Source organism: Staurois parvus, unplaced genomic scaffold (genome assembly GCF_062004578.1).
Source record: "Staurois parvus isolate SC_StPar_1 unplaced genomic scaffold, SC_StPar_1.0 ptg000090l, whole genome shotgun sequence".
Classification (NCBI taxonomy): domain Eukaryota; kingdom Metazoa; phylum Chordata; class Amphibia; order Anura; family Ranidae; genus Staurois; species Staurois parvus.
This window is the reverse complement of record NW_028317886.1, coordinates 11,604,317-11,621,517: the sequence shown is the minus strand read 5'-3', so window position 1 is coordinate 11,621,517 and position 17,201 is coordinate 11,604,317. Positions and strand designations below refer to the sequence as shown.

At 41.8% G+C, this 17,201-nt stretch overlaps 1 protein-coding gene across 1 annotated transcript in view; it reads right to left on the bottom strand.

Annotated features, from left to right (window-relative positions):
- CTSO (cathepsin O) overlaps positions 1-17,201 on the bottom strand; it is an 82,193-nt gene that overhangs the window by 60,262 nt on the left and 4,730 nt on the right. Inside the window, exons 2-4 of the mRNA XM_089670417.1 lie at positions 9,340-9,445; positions 6,193-6,332; positions 3,704-3,871 (exon numbers count right to left, since the gene is read on the bottom strand). Of these exons, the coding sequence (XP_089526543.1) occupies positions 3,704-3,871; positions 6,193-6,332; positions 9,340-9,445 (414 nt within the window). The remainder of the gene's footprint in view (positions 1-3,703; positions 3,872-6,192; positions 6,333-9,339; positions 9,446-17,201) is intronic.

Genomic DNA, 17,201 nt, shown 5'->3' with positions numbered 1-17,201 from the left:
GGAATGCAGGAAAAGAGCTTTGAGCAGAGGAATGATGAGAAACAGGACTGGTTCGTTGCAAGCTGATTGAGGCTGGGTGTAACAAGTCTGACCATGTCTGCAGTAAGGGTTGGACAATGCTCAGCTTACACAAGGCCTGTCTGGTCAAAGTTTGCACTGCGTTTATACACTTCTTTAGCACCTGTGGTGAACATGCTGAATAATGCTCCAAGAAGCAATCCGGATCATCCTCCAACAACCATACCAGTGATATTATTTGACTCGCCCTGAATGGAGGAAGAAATTCATCCCTGCTTTCAGGGGTACTAGATGAAGCCAACTCAATACAAGCCTGAATCAATGGTTGCACCTCAGAGAGCTCTAGGTCCTGACCTACTAGGGAATGAGCGACCCGTATGCACCCTAGCAGCTGATCCCGGGTATACTCGCGCAGAGTCTGATAGGCATATTCCCTGTCATCAAAGACTAGCATAGACAAATATATAACCTTATCAGGATGCATCCTTCACAACAAGTCAAGATGGCTTCCCTGTGCAGCCACTTCTGGTCATGAAAGGCCTTGGTGTGATGTCAGGAATCTAGGAATGACCAGAAAGGTGTGGACTGACACAGGGAAACGCAGGTCTCAGGTACAATACAATACAGGTTATTATTAGCCACCCAGATATATATCTATATAAACGCACAGTGAACAAACTAACCTTCCACTAATCTTAGGAGGTGCAGGAACACAGGCGTAGTCAGGGCTGGAGAGGTGGAATGGTCAGGCCGGCCGTAGGGTTCTGTAACAACTGCCTGGTGGTACCTCTAGCGGTCCCCAGGGCAGGATTCCCCAGGGCGCGGAGTCTAAGCCCCAGTCTGCCTTTTCACCAGAGCCCCTGATGGTGGGGATGGACTTGGCGCAGGACTGAGACCAGGTCGCGGCCCCTGAGTACACCTGCTAGTGGTAGGAGGATCCGCCAGAGGTATGTGCAGGTACGGCTGGATCCGTGCAGGATGGATGGATGGCAGAGTAGTTAGCGTGGTCAGACAAGCCGGGTCGGTAACGGTGGAGGCAGATCAGTACAGAGCAGCAGGCAAAGAGTAAACGGGTCACAAGCCAAGGTACAGCAACAGGAGGTCAAACAGCATAGCAGTAGGCAGAAGAATAGTCAGGGATGAGCCAGCAGTCAGAACAGGAGACGGTCAACAGCGATCAGGATCAAGCCGGGTCAGCAACGAAGCAGGAACACAGGATACAGGTACAGAGGCTCATGGGAAAACATACACCAAGGCCCAGAGCACAGGCCTGGTCATGCCTTATATACACCTTTCTGTAATCAGCCCCAGGTTTGGCGGATTGTGAGCTTCTGGCTGCTAAGAGCACCCGCTGGTCAGCTCTGGTACTGCAGCCCACACGGCAGGTGAGTTCCACCACCAGTGCTGAGAGCACCCGCTGGTCAGCTCTGGTACTGCAGCCCACACGGCAGGCGAGTCCCACCACCAGTGCTGAGAGCATTCCTGACAATTTGGCTGAATCTGGACTGACAGTATCACTCTAAACACTGCAGAATTCATCCGGCTGCTTCTGTTTTCTGTCACATCAATAATAGACACCAATGGCCCAGTGCCACTGGAAGCCATGCATGCCCATGCCATCACACTGCATCCACCACATTTACAAATGACTATGTGTCCTTTGGATCATGAGCTATTCCAAGCCTTCTCCACACTTTTTTCTTCCCGTCATTCTGGTACAGATTAATCTTAGTTTCATCTGTCCAAAGAATGCTTTTCCAGAACTGGTCTGGCTTTTTTAGATTTTTTTGGCAAAGTCTAATCTAGCTTTTCTATTCTTCAGGCTTATGAATGGTTTGCACCTTGTGGTGAACCCTCTGTATTTGCTCTCGTGATGTCTTCTCTTGATTGTAGACTTTGACTTTGATAGACTTTGACAATGATACACCCATCTCCTGGAGAGTGTCCTTCCGGATGTTATGAATGGGTTTTTCGTTACCATAGAGAGGATTCCTGTGATCATCCACCGCTGTTGTCTTCCATAGACATCCATGCCTTTTTATGTTGCTGAGCTCACCTGTGTGTTCTTCTTTCCTCAGAATGTACCAAACCATTGATTTGGTCACTACTAATGTTGCTGCTATCTCTCTGATGGATTTGTTTAATATTTGAAGCCTTACAATGGCCTGTTTCACTCGCATGGACAGCTCCTTTGAACGCATGATGTAGGTTCACACCAATAGATTCCAAATGCAAATACTACACTTAGAATCAACTCCAGACCTTTTACCTGCTTAATCCATAAAGAAATATTGAAGGAGTAGCCTACACCTGGACATGAAACAGCTTTTGATTCAATAGTCCAATTACTTTTGGTCCCTTGAAAAAGGGAAGGGGGGGTGGCTACTCAAGAGCTGTAATTCCTAAACCCTTCCTACAATTTGGATGTACATACCCACAAATTAAACCTGAGAGTGTGCATGTTCAGCCCATATCCAATATATACTGTAACTATAGCTTGAATATGTTTTGGTAAATACCTGAAAAAAAAATACTAAAATTGTGCCTGTGTCCAAATATATATGGACCTAACTGTACATGCATTTGTGGCTGCATGTGAAACACACATTGCTTGTGAAAACTACAGTTTCCATGTTTCTTTGCAGGCAGTAATGAGGATTTCATAAAACGAGCCATTTTCTCTAAGGTCTTCTCTTCCAGAATGCCCTCTGCACTGCAGGCAAACTCCAACTAAGAAAGGTGGAGTTGTATTGTAACTGTCAGGTAAGGGTAAGGTTACCAGTGATGTCAGTGCTAAATGATCCACAATTTGTGTCACTGCATTGAAGGAAGTTAGTCTAGCTGAACTAGTATAAGCAAGTTTTGCAACTTGACAAACTCGATATTTAAAACAACTATGCTAGAAACGATGGGTATTTAAAACCACACTACGTGCTAGATTTATATTTCTGCACATACTGTAGATACACTGTTTTACTGTAAAGAGAAGCATGGCTAACGTTTTTTCAGTCATACTTCTTTTCTGGGTCGCAGAAGTGCATCTACTTTGGCACTACTGCGACCAAGGAATTAACTGACAGCAGGCTAAAGTTGCCACAGAGCCAGTCCAGGGTCAGGAAGTCAGCTGCTCCTGTCCCCATCATCAGCCTGGTACTTCAATGAGCAATTAAGGGTCGTTTCTAAGCTCAGTTCTTGGGCTTAGAGCTGGCGGGGTACAGCAGCAGTAGCATCAGACTGATGTTGCAGCATGGCAGCGAGTATGTATTTTATTTTGTTAATCTATCCCAAACTTCTCTTTTAACATTGTTAAAGAGCAGAGCTAACAACCTAAGCTCCAATTGAAGTCGCACACCTTTTTAAAACTCTGAAATGCTGTAGGCAATATTTTTCAATGCTTCTCACTTGGAAATGCCTTAAAATGACCTAAATGTTTCTCTTGGTGGAAATGCACGTCTTCCTTCAGTGATCTGTGCTGGCATATATAAGTATTGGCCACACCACTTATCACAGATATTCTCACACAAAAATGTAGTGCTGAGAAACAGAGGGCGTTAGCAAAATGTCTACCTGAGCAAATATCTATTTCTGGGATTTTATTTGGTCTTTATGCAGAGTTAATGTATACCACACTGATTTCTATGAAGGACAAATTATGTCAATATGGGAGAAAGGAAAATCAAACAACCTGATATAACCATTTCAAGGCACTGAGGGTGGATCCACCATTGCAGCCATTGTCCATGTACGAACAGTCAATGACCTGCTGTACACTAAGGTCCATGAGAGGATGTCCTTTGATAGCATAGGCAGACTCCACCGTGTCAACTATGCTGAAAGCCCAGCAAGCACCACACTGAAAAATAAAAGCTAAAATAAATTTCAGAGTTTTGTAAGCTGGCTATAAAATCAGATTACTGCCATTTTGAAATTACTGAATTAAAAAAAGAAAAAAGAAAAAAATGAAAAACACATGGAATCCTGGTTTCACTTACTGTAAGTCATAAAGTTACAAAAGGTCACCAGCACATAGTCCCAAGGATTTAAAGTTCCAGCATACATATAAACGGTGGTTCAGTTTTAGATACCAATTGCTTGAATAGTCTACCAGCATTTTAAAGAGCAACTTTTAATAACAATCAGAATATTTCGCTATTTTATATTTTTGGTTAAATAGATTTGGCTCAGTACTGTCAGTTGTTTTGTGCTCTGGGAGCCAGATGAGGGACTCTCTCTTTCCATTGCTGTGAGGCTGTGACATGTGCTCAGCTGCGCTGCTCGTTTACATCTGACTGCTTCAATGTCTAAGCAAATACATTGTGCCCTTTAAATCTGTTGGAAACTTACTAAGAAATGTACAATAATTGGTAAATGTCCTGCATGCATTAAAATATTCTTATTCTTAATATATTTACTGTAGTGTGGTCTTTCTTTCTGGCACTTATGAGATACAATGGCTACTTGAGCTATGTAGAGAAGAGAAAATATGCATACATTATTAAGATGAAACGTCACCCTCTGGTTCAAAATTGACCATTTTTAATCCTTATGCTGCTAGCGTTAGTAAATTGATAGGAAAGTAGATCATAGTTACTTGTTTTAAATGTTTTTTTTAAAGGATCATTTCACCTTTTGCTAAAAAATAATAAATGCTAATTTTTTTGCAGGTAAAAAAATGTGTATTTATTATTTTTGTCTGCAGGAGCCTGTAAAGAATAGCACCAGCGATCAGCAGATTGCTGGTGCCATGCAGGTCTCCTTCAGATCTGTCAGTATATCTGCTTGCCTGTATGGGGTGTACCAGCAAGCAGACATACTGACAGGAAAAATTAATGAACTACCAGGGCACTCCACAGTGCCATGGTAATTCATTAAGGACTACTAGCCGATGGCCACTAAGGCTGTCGAGACTTGTAGTCTCACATTTACAGAGGACTGTGAATGAGTGACGCGGCCGGAGCCCTGCACAGGCACGTTTTGTTTTTTTTTTTTTAAATTTAACAGTGAAGATCCCCCTCTAGCTGTCAAAGTGGGGAATGGGGCCAGTCTTATTGTAACAAGGGTGTAACATGTTACGAAAGGTGAACTTATCCTTTCATTTCTTCAGTTAGTTTCCAAGTCTAGGCAAATGAAGTCATATATCCCAGGAGTCTTCAGGATGGGAGCAGGGGTTTTCTCAGCTAAGCACATCCTCCAGTATGCATGACTGAGCTAAGGGCAGATGGATTCCAGAAAGTAAATTCTAAATAAATCATTTGTCCTTACCCAAGCTGTTCCTACTCAAGGAGAACCAGACATGCTAGGGGGTGTCTTTCATAGCGATTTCTCAGCAAAATAAAGCATGAAGACATGGATGGAGGAGTTTGCTTTGAATATCAAAAATTAATGAAATAGTGTTTTGGGTTTGCGGTGCTCACATGCAGTGTAGTTCTGCTTTAATGTATCTTCTGTTTTATCTAGGTGTACACCCAAACAACATATCTAACCTAATCCACTAAAGTAAACAGTAGGGTACCAGAAGGGGGATTATGCTCCGCAGCAACAAATAGTGAACTCAATTTAGAAAATAAAGCTGGCCATACAAAGAGCAAATTTTGAACGGTTCCTATTGAACTGGAAAAAAATCAGATGCAGCCAGTATTTGGATATGCTGACTACCACAGGTGCCACCTGTCAGAATATAATAGCCAACAGGGAGATTCCCCCATTCAGACTATTTAGTGAGGATGGGGGAATCAATAGCTTTCTCTTGTTTAGTCCCATAGGGAAATCTTACAGTGTATGGCCAGCAAAGCGATACGATACAGAAAGCTGTATGAGCGGGTTTTTTAGTAAAAATGGACTTGGAGACATGGAGAAGTGACTATGGGGTTTATTTACATAAGCTGGTTCATCTAGAATCTGGTGCACCTGTGCATGGTAGCCAATCAGCTTCTAACCCAACTTATTCAATTAAGCATTCGCAATGAAACATATAAGCTGAGTGGTTTCTATGCAGAAGTGCACGAGATTCTGAGTGAACCAGCTTTAGTAAATAAACCCATATGCTTGGTTTTGTAAGAATAACCATTACCAATTAGCACACCTACAAATACATGCACATCAAAATACATCCAAATAAATGCACATCCATTCACTGGAGGAAAAAGTGAGACAGAAAGGACCATTGGAACTTACATCCCTCTGATTTTTCACAGATGTCACAAGATTTTTGTCTCTCCAGTCAAACCTCAACGGAAGATCATTTTCTTTTGAAAATGTTTTATTAGGTACAATATAATTGTCTTTCATAGCAGGGTAGCTCTTCAAGTAAACGTCTAAGGAAAGAATACAAACAAGTATAATAACAGACAGTACAAGCGATACCAATCTGTTTGCTTAGCACTTTAATTAGTCTAATACTTTAGGAAATCATTGTTTTCTAAATTTGCCACAAGTGTGTAGTCATGCTACATAGATTAAGCTTTGTGTGGTGCTTAAAAAGCACCTGTCATTGTTGACCTTTCTTGAAAATACTAGTTGTCTGTCATGGGGATCCAGTGGCTTCTCTGAAATAAGTATGCAGATTAGAAGTTCTGAGTGTGCTTTAAATGGTTTGTATACAGTATTTAGGTAATAAACTTCCTAAAGATGTGTCTCTTACAATTCCGCTTAATCTTTCTCCTCTTGTTCAACAGATTAAGAGAGACCTGAGGAGCTGACAGGCAGGCTCTTTTTCATGGTTTGGCAGGTGCATTATATTAAATATTAATATTATGCCCTGAATACTATACCTCTTTCAAGGCCTCCCTGTTCACATCCCTTCGTTTTTTTCTAAGGCAAGTGAATAGAGCCTTTGTTCAATTCTTATAGCTCAACAAACCCCCTAGACCAGTGGTCTCCAAACTGTGGCTTGGGGGCCAGATGCGGCCCTTTGCTTGCTTTTATCCAGCCCTTGGGGCATTAATCCCCCCACCATCAGCAACAGTGGGGCATAGTTCCCGCCACTGACAACAACAATGGGGCACTATTCCTTCCACTGACACCAATGATGGGGCACTATTCCCCCCACTGACACCAATGATGGGGCACTATTCCCCCCACCGACACCAATGATGGGGCACAATTCCTCCCACCGACACCAATGATGGGGCACAATTCCTCCCACCGACACCAATGAAAGGGCACTATTCCCCCCACCGACACCAATGATGGGGCACTATTCCCCCCACCGACACCAATGATGGGGCACTATTCCCCACCCACCGACACCAATGATGGGGCATTATTCCTCCTACTGACACCAATGATGGGGCATTATTCCTCCTACTGACAGCAATGATGGGGCACTATTCCTCCTACTGATAGCAAGGATGGGGCACTATTCCTCCCACTGACACTAATGATAGGGCACTATTCCTCCCACTGAGGCCAACAATGGGACACCATTCCTCCCACTAACACCAACAATGGGACACTATTCCTCCCATTGATAGCAGTGATGGGGCACTATATCTCCCGTTAATACGAATGATGATGCACTGTTTACTCCCACTGATGCCAGGACATTTTCTTCTCCCAATGGCCACAGTCTGGCCCCCCTAAAGTCAGAAGGACAGTACACTGGACCTTTGTTTATAAAGGTTGGAGACCCCTGCCCCAGACTGTTACTGGCAATCCTTTTACTACTAACACTGGTGGGTGCGATGGCATTTCCAGATATTTCTTGCTATCAGGCGGCACCTGACGAGGGTGCTTGACTGGCTGAAGCATAGCTCCCAAAAACAGTAAGAAGCTACTGAATAAACCATATCATCAATCCCTCTGCTCACTCTTCCCTGTGCTCTGTGGCAGTACCACGAGCTATAAAGTTCCATCTTACTATAGGAGTGGCATGGTCAATATGCCAGAAAACCTTTTAGTAAAGACTATCTCCCCGAGTCCATCACCTTTCTTTCCAATTTTGGGAAACCTGGTCTTCTGCCTAGGTCTGGAAGACCATAGCCTTCCAAATTTGGTGAAGCAGAAGGTCTGTCGAGTGCACCATTTTATGGTGGGTAGCAGATAGTTCAACATTGAATTGATGGCATTTGACCTTACAGTAGCTACTCTTAATTTCTGGACTAAAATTTAGATGTTGCATTTCCTTTCTTCACTTCCCTCGGTGTCAATGTTTGTGTGTACCTTTACCCCATTTGCACAGCTTTGTGACATGTCAGAACCCCTCAGACACACAGTTTCTTTGACCTATGATATGCTTATCTTGTCTAAGTCAGGCTATAGGCCACCATTTATAGGCAAATGGTAAAGGGACCTTCAGATTTATTTCACTCCTGATCACGTGGCTAGACTTTTTCGATCTGCATATAAAACCTCAATCTGCTCAAGGTACCAAGAACTGGATTTTAAAATTCTCACCAGATGGTATTATATACCAGCCCACTTGAGGAAAATGCTCCCATCAAGTTAAAATCTTTGCTGGAGATGTGAGAAAGCCATAGGGGATCTGTTACATGTCTTTTGGTTATGTGACAAGGTACATGCTTTTGTCAGAGGTTCTCAGTATCACACAGAAATTTACAGACCAGCCACTCAAGTTGTACCCGACCCTTGTTATACCATCAAACCAACTCAGTTGTTTCTTAGAAAAGATCTAAACTCCATTTACTAATCAATGCAACGTGTAGCTGTATTATGGCTTGTTGGAAATAGCGTCAAGCCCCATAGTAACATTGCACTACTGTGGAAGGGGGGGGGGGGGGGGTGATCAGGGATTTTTTTTTTACACTTTGCTTGAGGTATAAGGATCATTTATCCTGCACTGCAAAGCTTGCTGTCATGAACCTAACTCATTCATGAACTGTTATGAATGGATTAAGTTTTGACAGCTCAGGATAGTGATCTGTGATTGGCTGGAGCTTGTCACATGGTATAGGGTGCTGTGATTGGCCCCATGTATCATGTGACAGCTGTGGGCCAATCACAGCTCACTAGGAAGAGCAGCAGAGCTGTTCTGAATGAGACTGATTCCTAACAGTTTTGCTTACATTGTGATCACACAGCGATCACATGATCACCGGGTCCCAGTCACTGGGACCTTCATTCCGCTGTGTCCGCTGGACACAGCAGTCGCGAGGGGGGAGCGCAGCGTGCCCCTGTGTTAGTATAACCAGAGCGTTGTATGGGTACATTGCTTTGCCTGTAGCTGCCGCCCTGCCGCAGTACATTGTGGGTTGGGAAGTGGTTAATGAATACAAACGGTTTAAGGGGAGTTACACAGTACAAAAAATATCCATGTATTTAAAACAAAAAAAGTAAATAAAGCATATTGCTTTAAAAACTTACATGAAAACTCCTCAGCTGACAAATCAGAAAACTGGTTAATTCCATAAAATGCATCTCCAGCACTGTGTACAAACCCATTCAGATATTTATGTCTTTCCAAGCTTTCCTGGAATACAAACAAATAGATGATCTACAGAATCTCATAATATAAATTTTTTTATAGAACACATAATTTTTTTTTTTTTTTTTTTACGAATTGTGGTTATTACCCACTTCAATACCAGGCACTTATACCCCCTTCCTGTCCAGGCCAATTTTTAGGTTTCAACACTCTCACACTTCAAATTACAATTGCGTGGCCATGCAACACTGTACCCAAAATAAATTTTTATCATTTTGTTCACACAACTAGAGCTTTCTATTGGTGGTATTTAATCACCACTAGGGTTTTTATTTTTTGCTAAATTAAGAAAAAAAAAGACAGAAAATGTTGAAAAAAAAACAAAAAACAAGTTTTTCTGTTATAAAAGTTTGAAAATAAATAATTGTTCTTCATACATTTAGACCAAGATGTATGCTGCTACATTTCTTTGGTGAAAATAATCCAAATCAGTATTTATTTAGTCTGTAGGAAAGTTATAGAATTCACAAACTATGGGATATATCTGAAAATTGATCACTCCTGGAGTACTGACAGCCAATCTAATTTCTTGAGGCTCAAAAATGGCAGAACAGTACAGATATCCCCCCAAATGACCCCTGTTTGCAAATTAGACAGTCCAACATATTTCATAAGAGGCATGGCAAGTTTTTTGAAGTTGTAATTTTTTTGTCATAATGTTTTGGAAAATGAAGAAATTAAAAAAATAATTTTCACTAATTTTTTTTTCATGCTGTCACCAGTACAGTACAGCACCATCATATAACTGGTGTGGCGGTGATCAGGCACACTGACTAGTGTCAGTACGGAAAAAAATTGATGATTTTGTTTTAATTTTTAAAAAAGTTTTCATTATTTTTTAATTACATTTTTTTCAAGATTTTTTTTTCATAATTACACTATGACCAAACTAGTATAATGTTACCTTAGTAACATTGTACTACTTTGGGGAAGTGATCAGTTTTTTTTATTATTATTATTATTTTTTACACAATTTGATTGCTTATAGCAAAGAATTTCTTTGCTATAAGCAAGCATTTAACTGAATGAAATCAATTTATTCAGGTTTTTTTGTTGTGATTAGCTGTGACTGGCCAAGGCTAATCACATGATACAGATGGGCTGTGAATAGGTCAGCTTGTGCATGTGATCACTGTGACCATTCACAGCTAGACACACTTGTATACAATGGATGGCATGAAAGGAAGCCATCCATTGTTTACAGTTGTCACGTGGCCTGCTGTGATTGGTCACAGCAGGTCACATGGTACTGGCAACTGGGCTTGTACACAGATCTGTCATCGGCCGTGTCCAAGGTACACAGCCGGTGACAGATCTTGCCACTGTGCGGCCCTGCGGGCACGCGCAAAGCACAATCCGGTAAGGATGTCATATGACACCCTCCCGGATCGACGAGAGGCTCGCCCAGCCGTCATTTTACTATAGGCCGGGCGAGAAGTTGATGAAAAGTTACAAAACAAAGCCTCTAGGTATTCCCCAGCTCAACATAAGCAGTTAAGAAAACATCCCAACAACAGTGGCTCTGGTACACCTCATGGTCAATGAGAATAGGAATACATATAGAAATGTGTGCATGTAGCAACTAAAGCAGTAATCACTGTAGAACTGGTCAAGTAAGTGCATTGGCACTATAGGCAGGCATCAGGAACAAGGCAGATAAAGATAAAGGGCAAAATCTATTCCCATACAGGAGAAAGAGAAGAGAGGGAAGAGGTGCAATAAGGGACAATGAGAGCCACCCTCACACCACCATATTCCTAGAAATAACAAACAATCCCGGTCAAGATACAACAGAGTAATCAGTATCTGATCTAGCTTCAACAGTACACTGTTTGCGCAATTATTAGGCAAGTTGTATTTTTGAGGATTAATTTCATTATTCAACAACAACTACATTGCTCTCAGTCAATACAAAATGTTAATAAACCTCAAACCTGAATATTTAAGAAAGAAAAAGTTGGGTTTTGGCTTTCTTAGGAGAATATCTTTGAGTGCACAATTATTGGGAACTTTTAGTATGCAGAATTATTATGGAACTAAATGAATTTTCCCATCTCACTTGCTAATTGTCATGTAATAAAGGGAGAAAAATAAACAAACAACTCAAAATTTACAAGTAAACGTTTTTGACATTAAAAAAAAACAACAAAAAAATCAGTGACCAATATAGCCACCCTTCTTTTCAATAACAGTCATAAGCCTTCCATTCATGAAGTCTGTCAGTTTCTTGATCTGTTGACAATCAACTTTTTGTGCAGCAGCAACCACAGCCTCCCAGACACTGTTCAGAGAGGTGTACTCTTTTCCTTCACTGAAAATCTCCCATTTAAGAAGGGCCCACAAGTTCTCAATAGGGTTTAGGTCAAGTGAAGAAGAGGGCCATGTAATTATTCTTACATCTTTAAGGCCTTTACTGGCTAGCACGCAGTGGAGTACTTTGATGCATGCAATGGCGCATTGTCCTTCATAAATGTCATGATCTTCTTGAAAGATGCAGACTTTTTCCTGTACCACTGCTTGAAGAAAGGGTCTTCTAAAAAATGGCAGTAGGTTTGGGAGTTGATTTTGAGTCCATCTTCAACCCGAAAAGGTCCAACTAGCTCCTCTTTACTAATAATAGCCCATACCAGTACCCCATCTCCACCTTGCTGGCATCTGAGTTGAAGTGGAGCTCTCTGCTCCTTACTGATCCAGCAACAGGCTTATCCACTTGGTTCAAGAGTCACTCAACTCATCAGTCCATAAAACCTTTGAAAAACCTCTTTTTTACATATTTCTTGGCCCAGTCTTGATGTTTCAACTTATGTGTCTTGTTCAGTGGTGGCTGGGTTTCAGCCTACCTTACCTTGGTCATGTCTCTGAGCACTAAACACCTTGTACTTCTGGGAACTACAGGTAGGTTGCAGTTCTGGAATATGAAAGCACTGGAAGATAATGGGTTCCTGGTAGCATCACATTTGATTCTTCTCAAATCTTTGGCAGTTAATTTGCAGAGTTTTTTTTTCTTAACATGTTTCTGCGACCCTGTTGACTATTTGGACTTATATAAGGATTGTGAAGAAATCAATTTTCAAAGTTCACAGCACAGGCTTTGCTTTTCTTCTATGACAGTAGTTCCCAACCTTTTTTTCACTTGTATAAACCTTGGCTGCCCATTTTCATACATTGTACCCCTCACATTAGTAAAATGTTTGTGATTAGGATAGTTGTGGTTATTTCAAACCTATATCTTGTGACAGTGAATAATGGGACCATTGCCAATGGAATAATAGGGTGATTTACTGCCCTGAATCACAGATTCACAGTGTAATGTTACTTACCAACTTCAACAGGAACACTCTGTCTTGGCACCTCTCCAGGCTCTCCCCTTCATCTTCTCTCCAATCTCCCCCCTAAGCCCAGCATGTGTCGGGACACCAGCGGGCACCTTTGGAAGGGTGCTTGGTCTTTTCCTCTGGCAATCACCAGGCAGCATTATGTGGCAGTACAATGTTCACACAGTGGTGTGTCAATGGAGGCAGTGGGCACCATGAGGCTCCTGCAGCATGTTGAGCCACTGTTGTGTAGAGTGCTGCAGTTTACCATGTTGTCCCAGCGCTTGGATAGGGAGCTGCTGCAGACTCAAGAGAACAGTTGAAAACCTGTAGAGTATTTGTTGTGGCAGCATGCAGTGACTGCTGTCAGTGAGGAGAACTTAGGCAAGAGGAGGTGACTCCCCCTGCCCATTGAGGCATACACCGCTTACTGCCATTTAGTGACCTTGCAACAGTTCGTTTGCAACCAGTCTTTCATTATTTATTTATTTTTTTTACATACTGCAGGTTGGGACCCACTGTTCTATGAGAGCAAATCATGACAGCCTACTGGCATTTCAATGCAAACAACGAACGGGGTTGTTACCATACATACCATGATCTGATTTGCATAATCCCTTGTGGAAAGTCAGCCTGCAGCGGGGTTAAGAGAGGATTAATTGTAGAAGGCAAGTGTTTTCCTTTCATTCCTTTTATTTACCAGGTGATCAGAGAGGCTGCTGTCTGCAGTGAGATCTGGATGCAGCCTGGGTTTCTCCATAGTATGACTTTTACCTGCTGGGTGAGCGTGCCTCTAACGGGGACTTTGAAATACTGTGCGTGCTGTGGCTGGAACGCTAAAAGTTGTGCATATAAGATGGAGTTGTACTGATGGGAAGATTTACCGGTCTTGCTTGAGCTGAATCTGAAGACAGTGGCTTTTATTTACTAAAACTGGAGAGTACAACATAAGGTGCACTTCTGCATAGAAACCAATCAGCTTCTAGGTTTTATTGCCAAAGCTTAACTGAACAAGCTGAGGTTAGAAGCTGATTGGCTGCCATGCACAGCCTCACCAGATTCTGTGTGAGCCAGTTTTAGTAAATCTCCCCAATGCCTGCCACTTTTCTGTTTGCTGATATATCAAGCGGATTTTAAGCTTACTGAACTGTACATTGTGCAAATTATGTAATATGAGGACAAATCTTCTCAGTCCAATCCATTTCTATCCAGTTGCACAGGCCCCTAAATTACATAGTTGTTGGTAAATCTAAAGGATGTTATACAATCAGATTGTATTGGTGTGTGGTCACCTTAAGTTAGCAGGGGTTGTTAGAAACCAACTGAAACTTCAGTGTCTTTTCTATGATTTTTGAGAATTAAAAACTTCAAATTAAAAGCAGCAAGAGAGGTCAGAGATGGCTTGTTTTCATTGCTTGTTAAAGCAGACCTCTCATTATGCACCTTCACTCATATTACTTTTGTATCCCCACTTTTGTTTTAATTGCATATTTGTTTCCTTTTATAGATTACCTTTTTGTTGTACTCCTTGTTCTATTTCCACCTCTCGCCTAGGTGAGAATGATATAGCCTGTGCTGCCTACAGACTCTTGGGAAATCAATGTCAAATTGTTCATAAGACATTTATTTCTTACAGATATTTATAAAGCATCAACAATGTAGGCAGTGCTTACAAATATTGTGCAGGTATTTGTATAGTGCAAATACTGGTCTACCGTTACACAGGCTATCCCCCCTTCAGTATATTATGAATGCTGCTGCTAGACATAAACACCTTACCAACCGATCAGCGACTGCTGCCCCTCTGCCAATCCCTCCACTGGCTTCCACTAACCCAACGTATAAAATTAAAAATACCAAACACAGCTTACAAAGCCATCCCCAACACTGCCCCTAGCTACATCACCAACCTCATCCACAGATACCGCCCAAATCGCCCACTCCGCTCGTCCCAAGATATCTTCCTCTCTAGCTTCCTCATCACCTCCTCCCACGCTCGCCTCCAGGACTTCTCTAGAGCCTCTCCCATCCTCTGGAACTCCCTACCACAGCATGTCCGGTCAGCCCCCACCCTGTCTGCCTTTAGGCGATCTTTGAAAACTCACTTCTTCAGGGAAGCCTACCCCACCTCCACCTAAGAACTGTACTTGAATCACCTCCACCAGATCATCCCCCGCAGTTATCACCTTTTGTATCACCTCCCCCTTCCTTTAGATTGTAAGCTCCACGAGCAGGGCCCTCCTATTCCTTCTGTACTGAAATGTATTGTAATTATACTGTCTCCCTTATATTGTAAAGCGCTGCGCAAACTGTTGGCGCTATATAAATCCTGTATAATAATAATAATTTAAGCAATGTTTTCCATATACTGTATGAGAAATGCAAGATATCTCTAACCTGCATCCATAGGTAAATATGTATGTTCAGATTTTATACTTTTTTAGCAAAGAATATGTAAATCATTTAATGCCCATAGTCTGGATTCAGGTGCACTTTGCAAGCCATCCTATATTCAGTTGATGCAAAGAACAGGTCATGGGATTCTACTGCCATCTTGTGGATATATTAGGACATACATACAAATATGAAAATCAGGAAAACCTAAAAAGGTTCCCCTGGAGCAAAAAAAGAAAAAAGAAAAAAGGTATCCAAATATGGCAAGGTTATATAATCTTTCTGTATAAACAGAGTGGTAAAAGAAACAATTTTTAACAGTCTTTATTTAATAGTTTTAATTATTTTTAAGGTGATAATTATGTTAGGCCTTTCACACCAGTGGAGTTTGCATTCTGTCCTTTTCTGCAGTGCTTTTTTGCTGGGCGTTTTGCGTTTGATACCTTTTCAACATGTCTTGCATTTTTTATTCTTTTTTTCTGGGGGGGGCGCACCTTGTTGCTAGGCAGATTAGAACCGCAAAACTCCAAAAAAATGCACATGAATCAGGGGCAGACTGACCATTCGAGCACTCGGGCACTGCCTGAGGGCCTAGGATCAGTAGGGGGCCCCATGAAATGCCCCTGGTACCTTTTTATAGGCTTTTTTGGGTGTGTTTGAGTGTGGGCAAGGACACAGGGGCCCCATGAGTTGTCAGTCCGCCCCTGACATGAATTTTGCAGCATTTCCATTGAAGATTCTTGAACCAAAAATGCAATGTTCTGCTTTTAAAAAAGTCCCTGACCCTTTCCAAAAACGTAGCGGCTCAAAATACATAAATGTGAACGTATCCCATAGGAAACCATGTTAAATGGACTGTAGTGCGTTTCTGCAAAAAGCACTAAAAAATGCATTGGTGTGAACCAGGCCTTAGTAATAACTCTGTTTGCTATGACACACTTACTGTACTTTTTATGTTGCTTCATTTGAAAATACATACCAGAGCTGGATCAGCAAATCAGTGGAGCACAGTGTTTGCCACAGAACGCAGCAGTGGGATTTTTAGACCTGCACTAGGACCAATTTAGTCAGAAAAGAAAATTAACCTACCAGCATGTATTGAAGTATGGGAGAAACATTCTCACGCAAGCAGATGCAAACACATGCAAACTCCATGCAGATAGCCTCTTGGCTGGGATTTGAACTGAGAAACCCAGTGCAGTGAGACAAAAGTATCAACTCTAAGCCACTGGGCTGCCCTAATCACTGATATAAAGTCTCCTCTGATATTACACCGGCTCCACAGTGAATAAGTCTATTGGGAGTAGTAAATGAAAGGAACAAGATAATAATTGCTGGCAAGGCCTTAGAACCTTAGATTTTCTGACTTTATGTAATTTATTGCTGAAGATGATAGGATAAAAAAGTGAGACATTACTGGCATTGTGTCTGAATGGCAAGTTTCAAGGCTCCACATCTTTGCTTCACTACTTATTGGGACACTAATCCAGAACAAGCACGCAGGTTAGTAATTTAAAGTAATTATATATATATATATATATATATACATACATACACACACACACGCACATATATATATATATATACACACACACACACACACACATACATACATACACACACACACACACTTTCCACACACAGAGCAGAGGCTCGGCCCCGCCCCATCTCTCTTCTCATTGACTTACTGTCCGTGATTGACAGCAATGGAAGCCAATGGCTCCAAATTCTGTCTCAGCCAATGAGAAGATGGAGGCTAGGGATAGCAGAGACTCCAGTGCACATGGCTGGATCGAGAGGGGACTTAGGTGAGTTTTAGGGGTCTGCTGTACACAGAAGGTTTTTCACCTTCATGCATAGAATGCATGAAGGCAGAAAACCTTGAGCCTTTAGAACCACTTTAAAATGTAACTAAAGGCAACCCTTCTTTTTTTAGTTTTGGATAGAGTGGAGATGGAGTAGAACATCTGTCAGGTTTCCATTGCTGCCCGTGCCCCCGTTAGGACTCAAGCACACAGGTATGTTCCAATTAT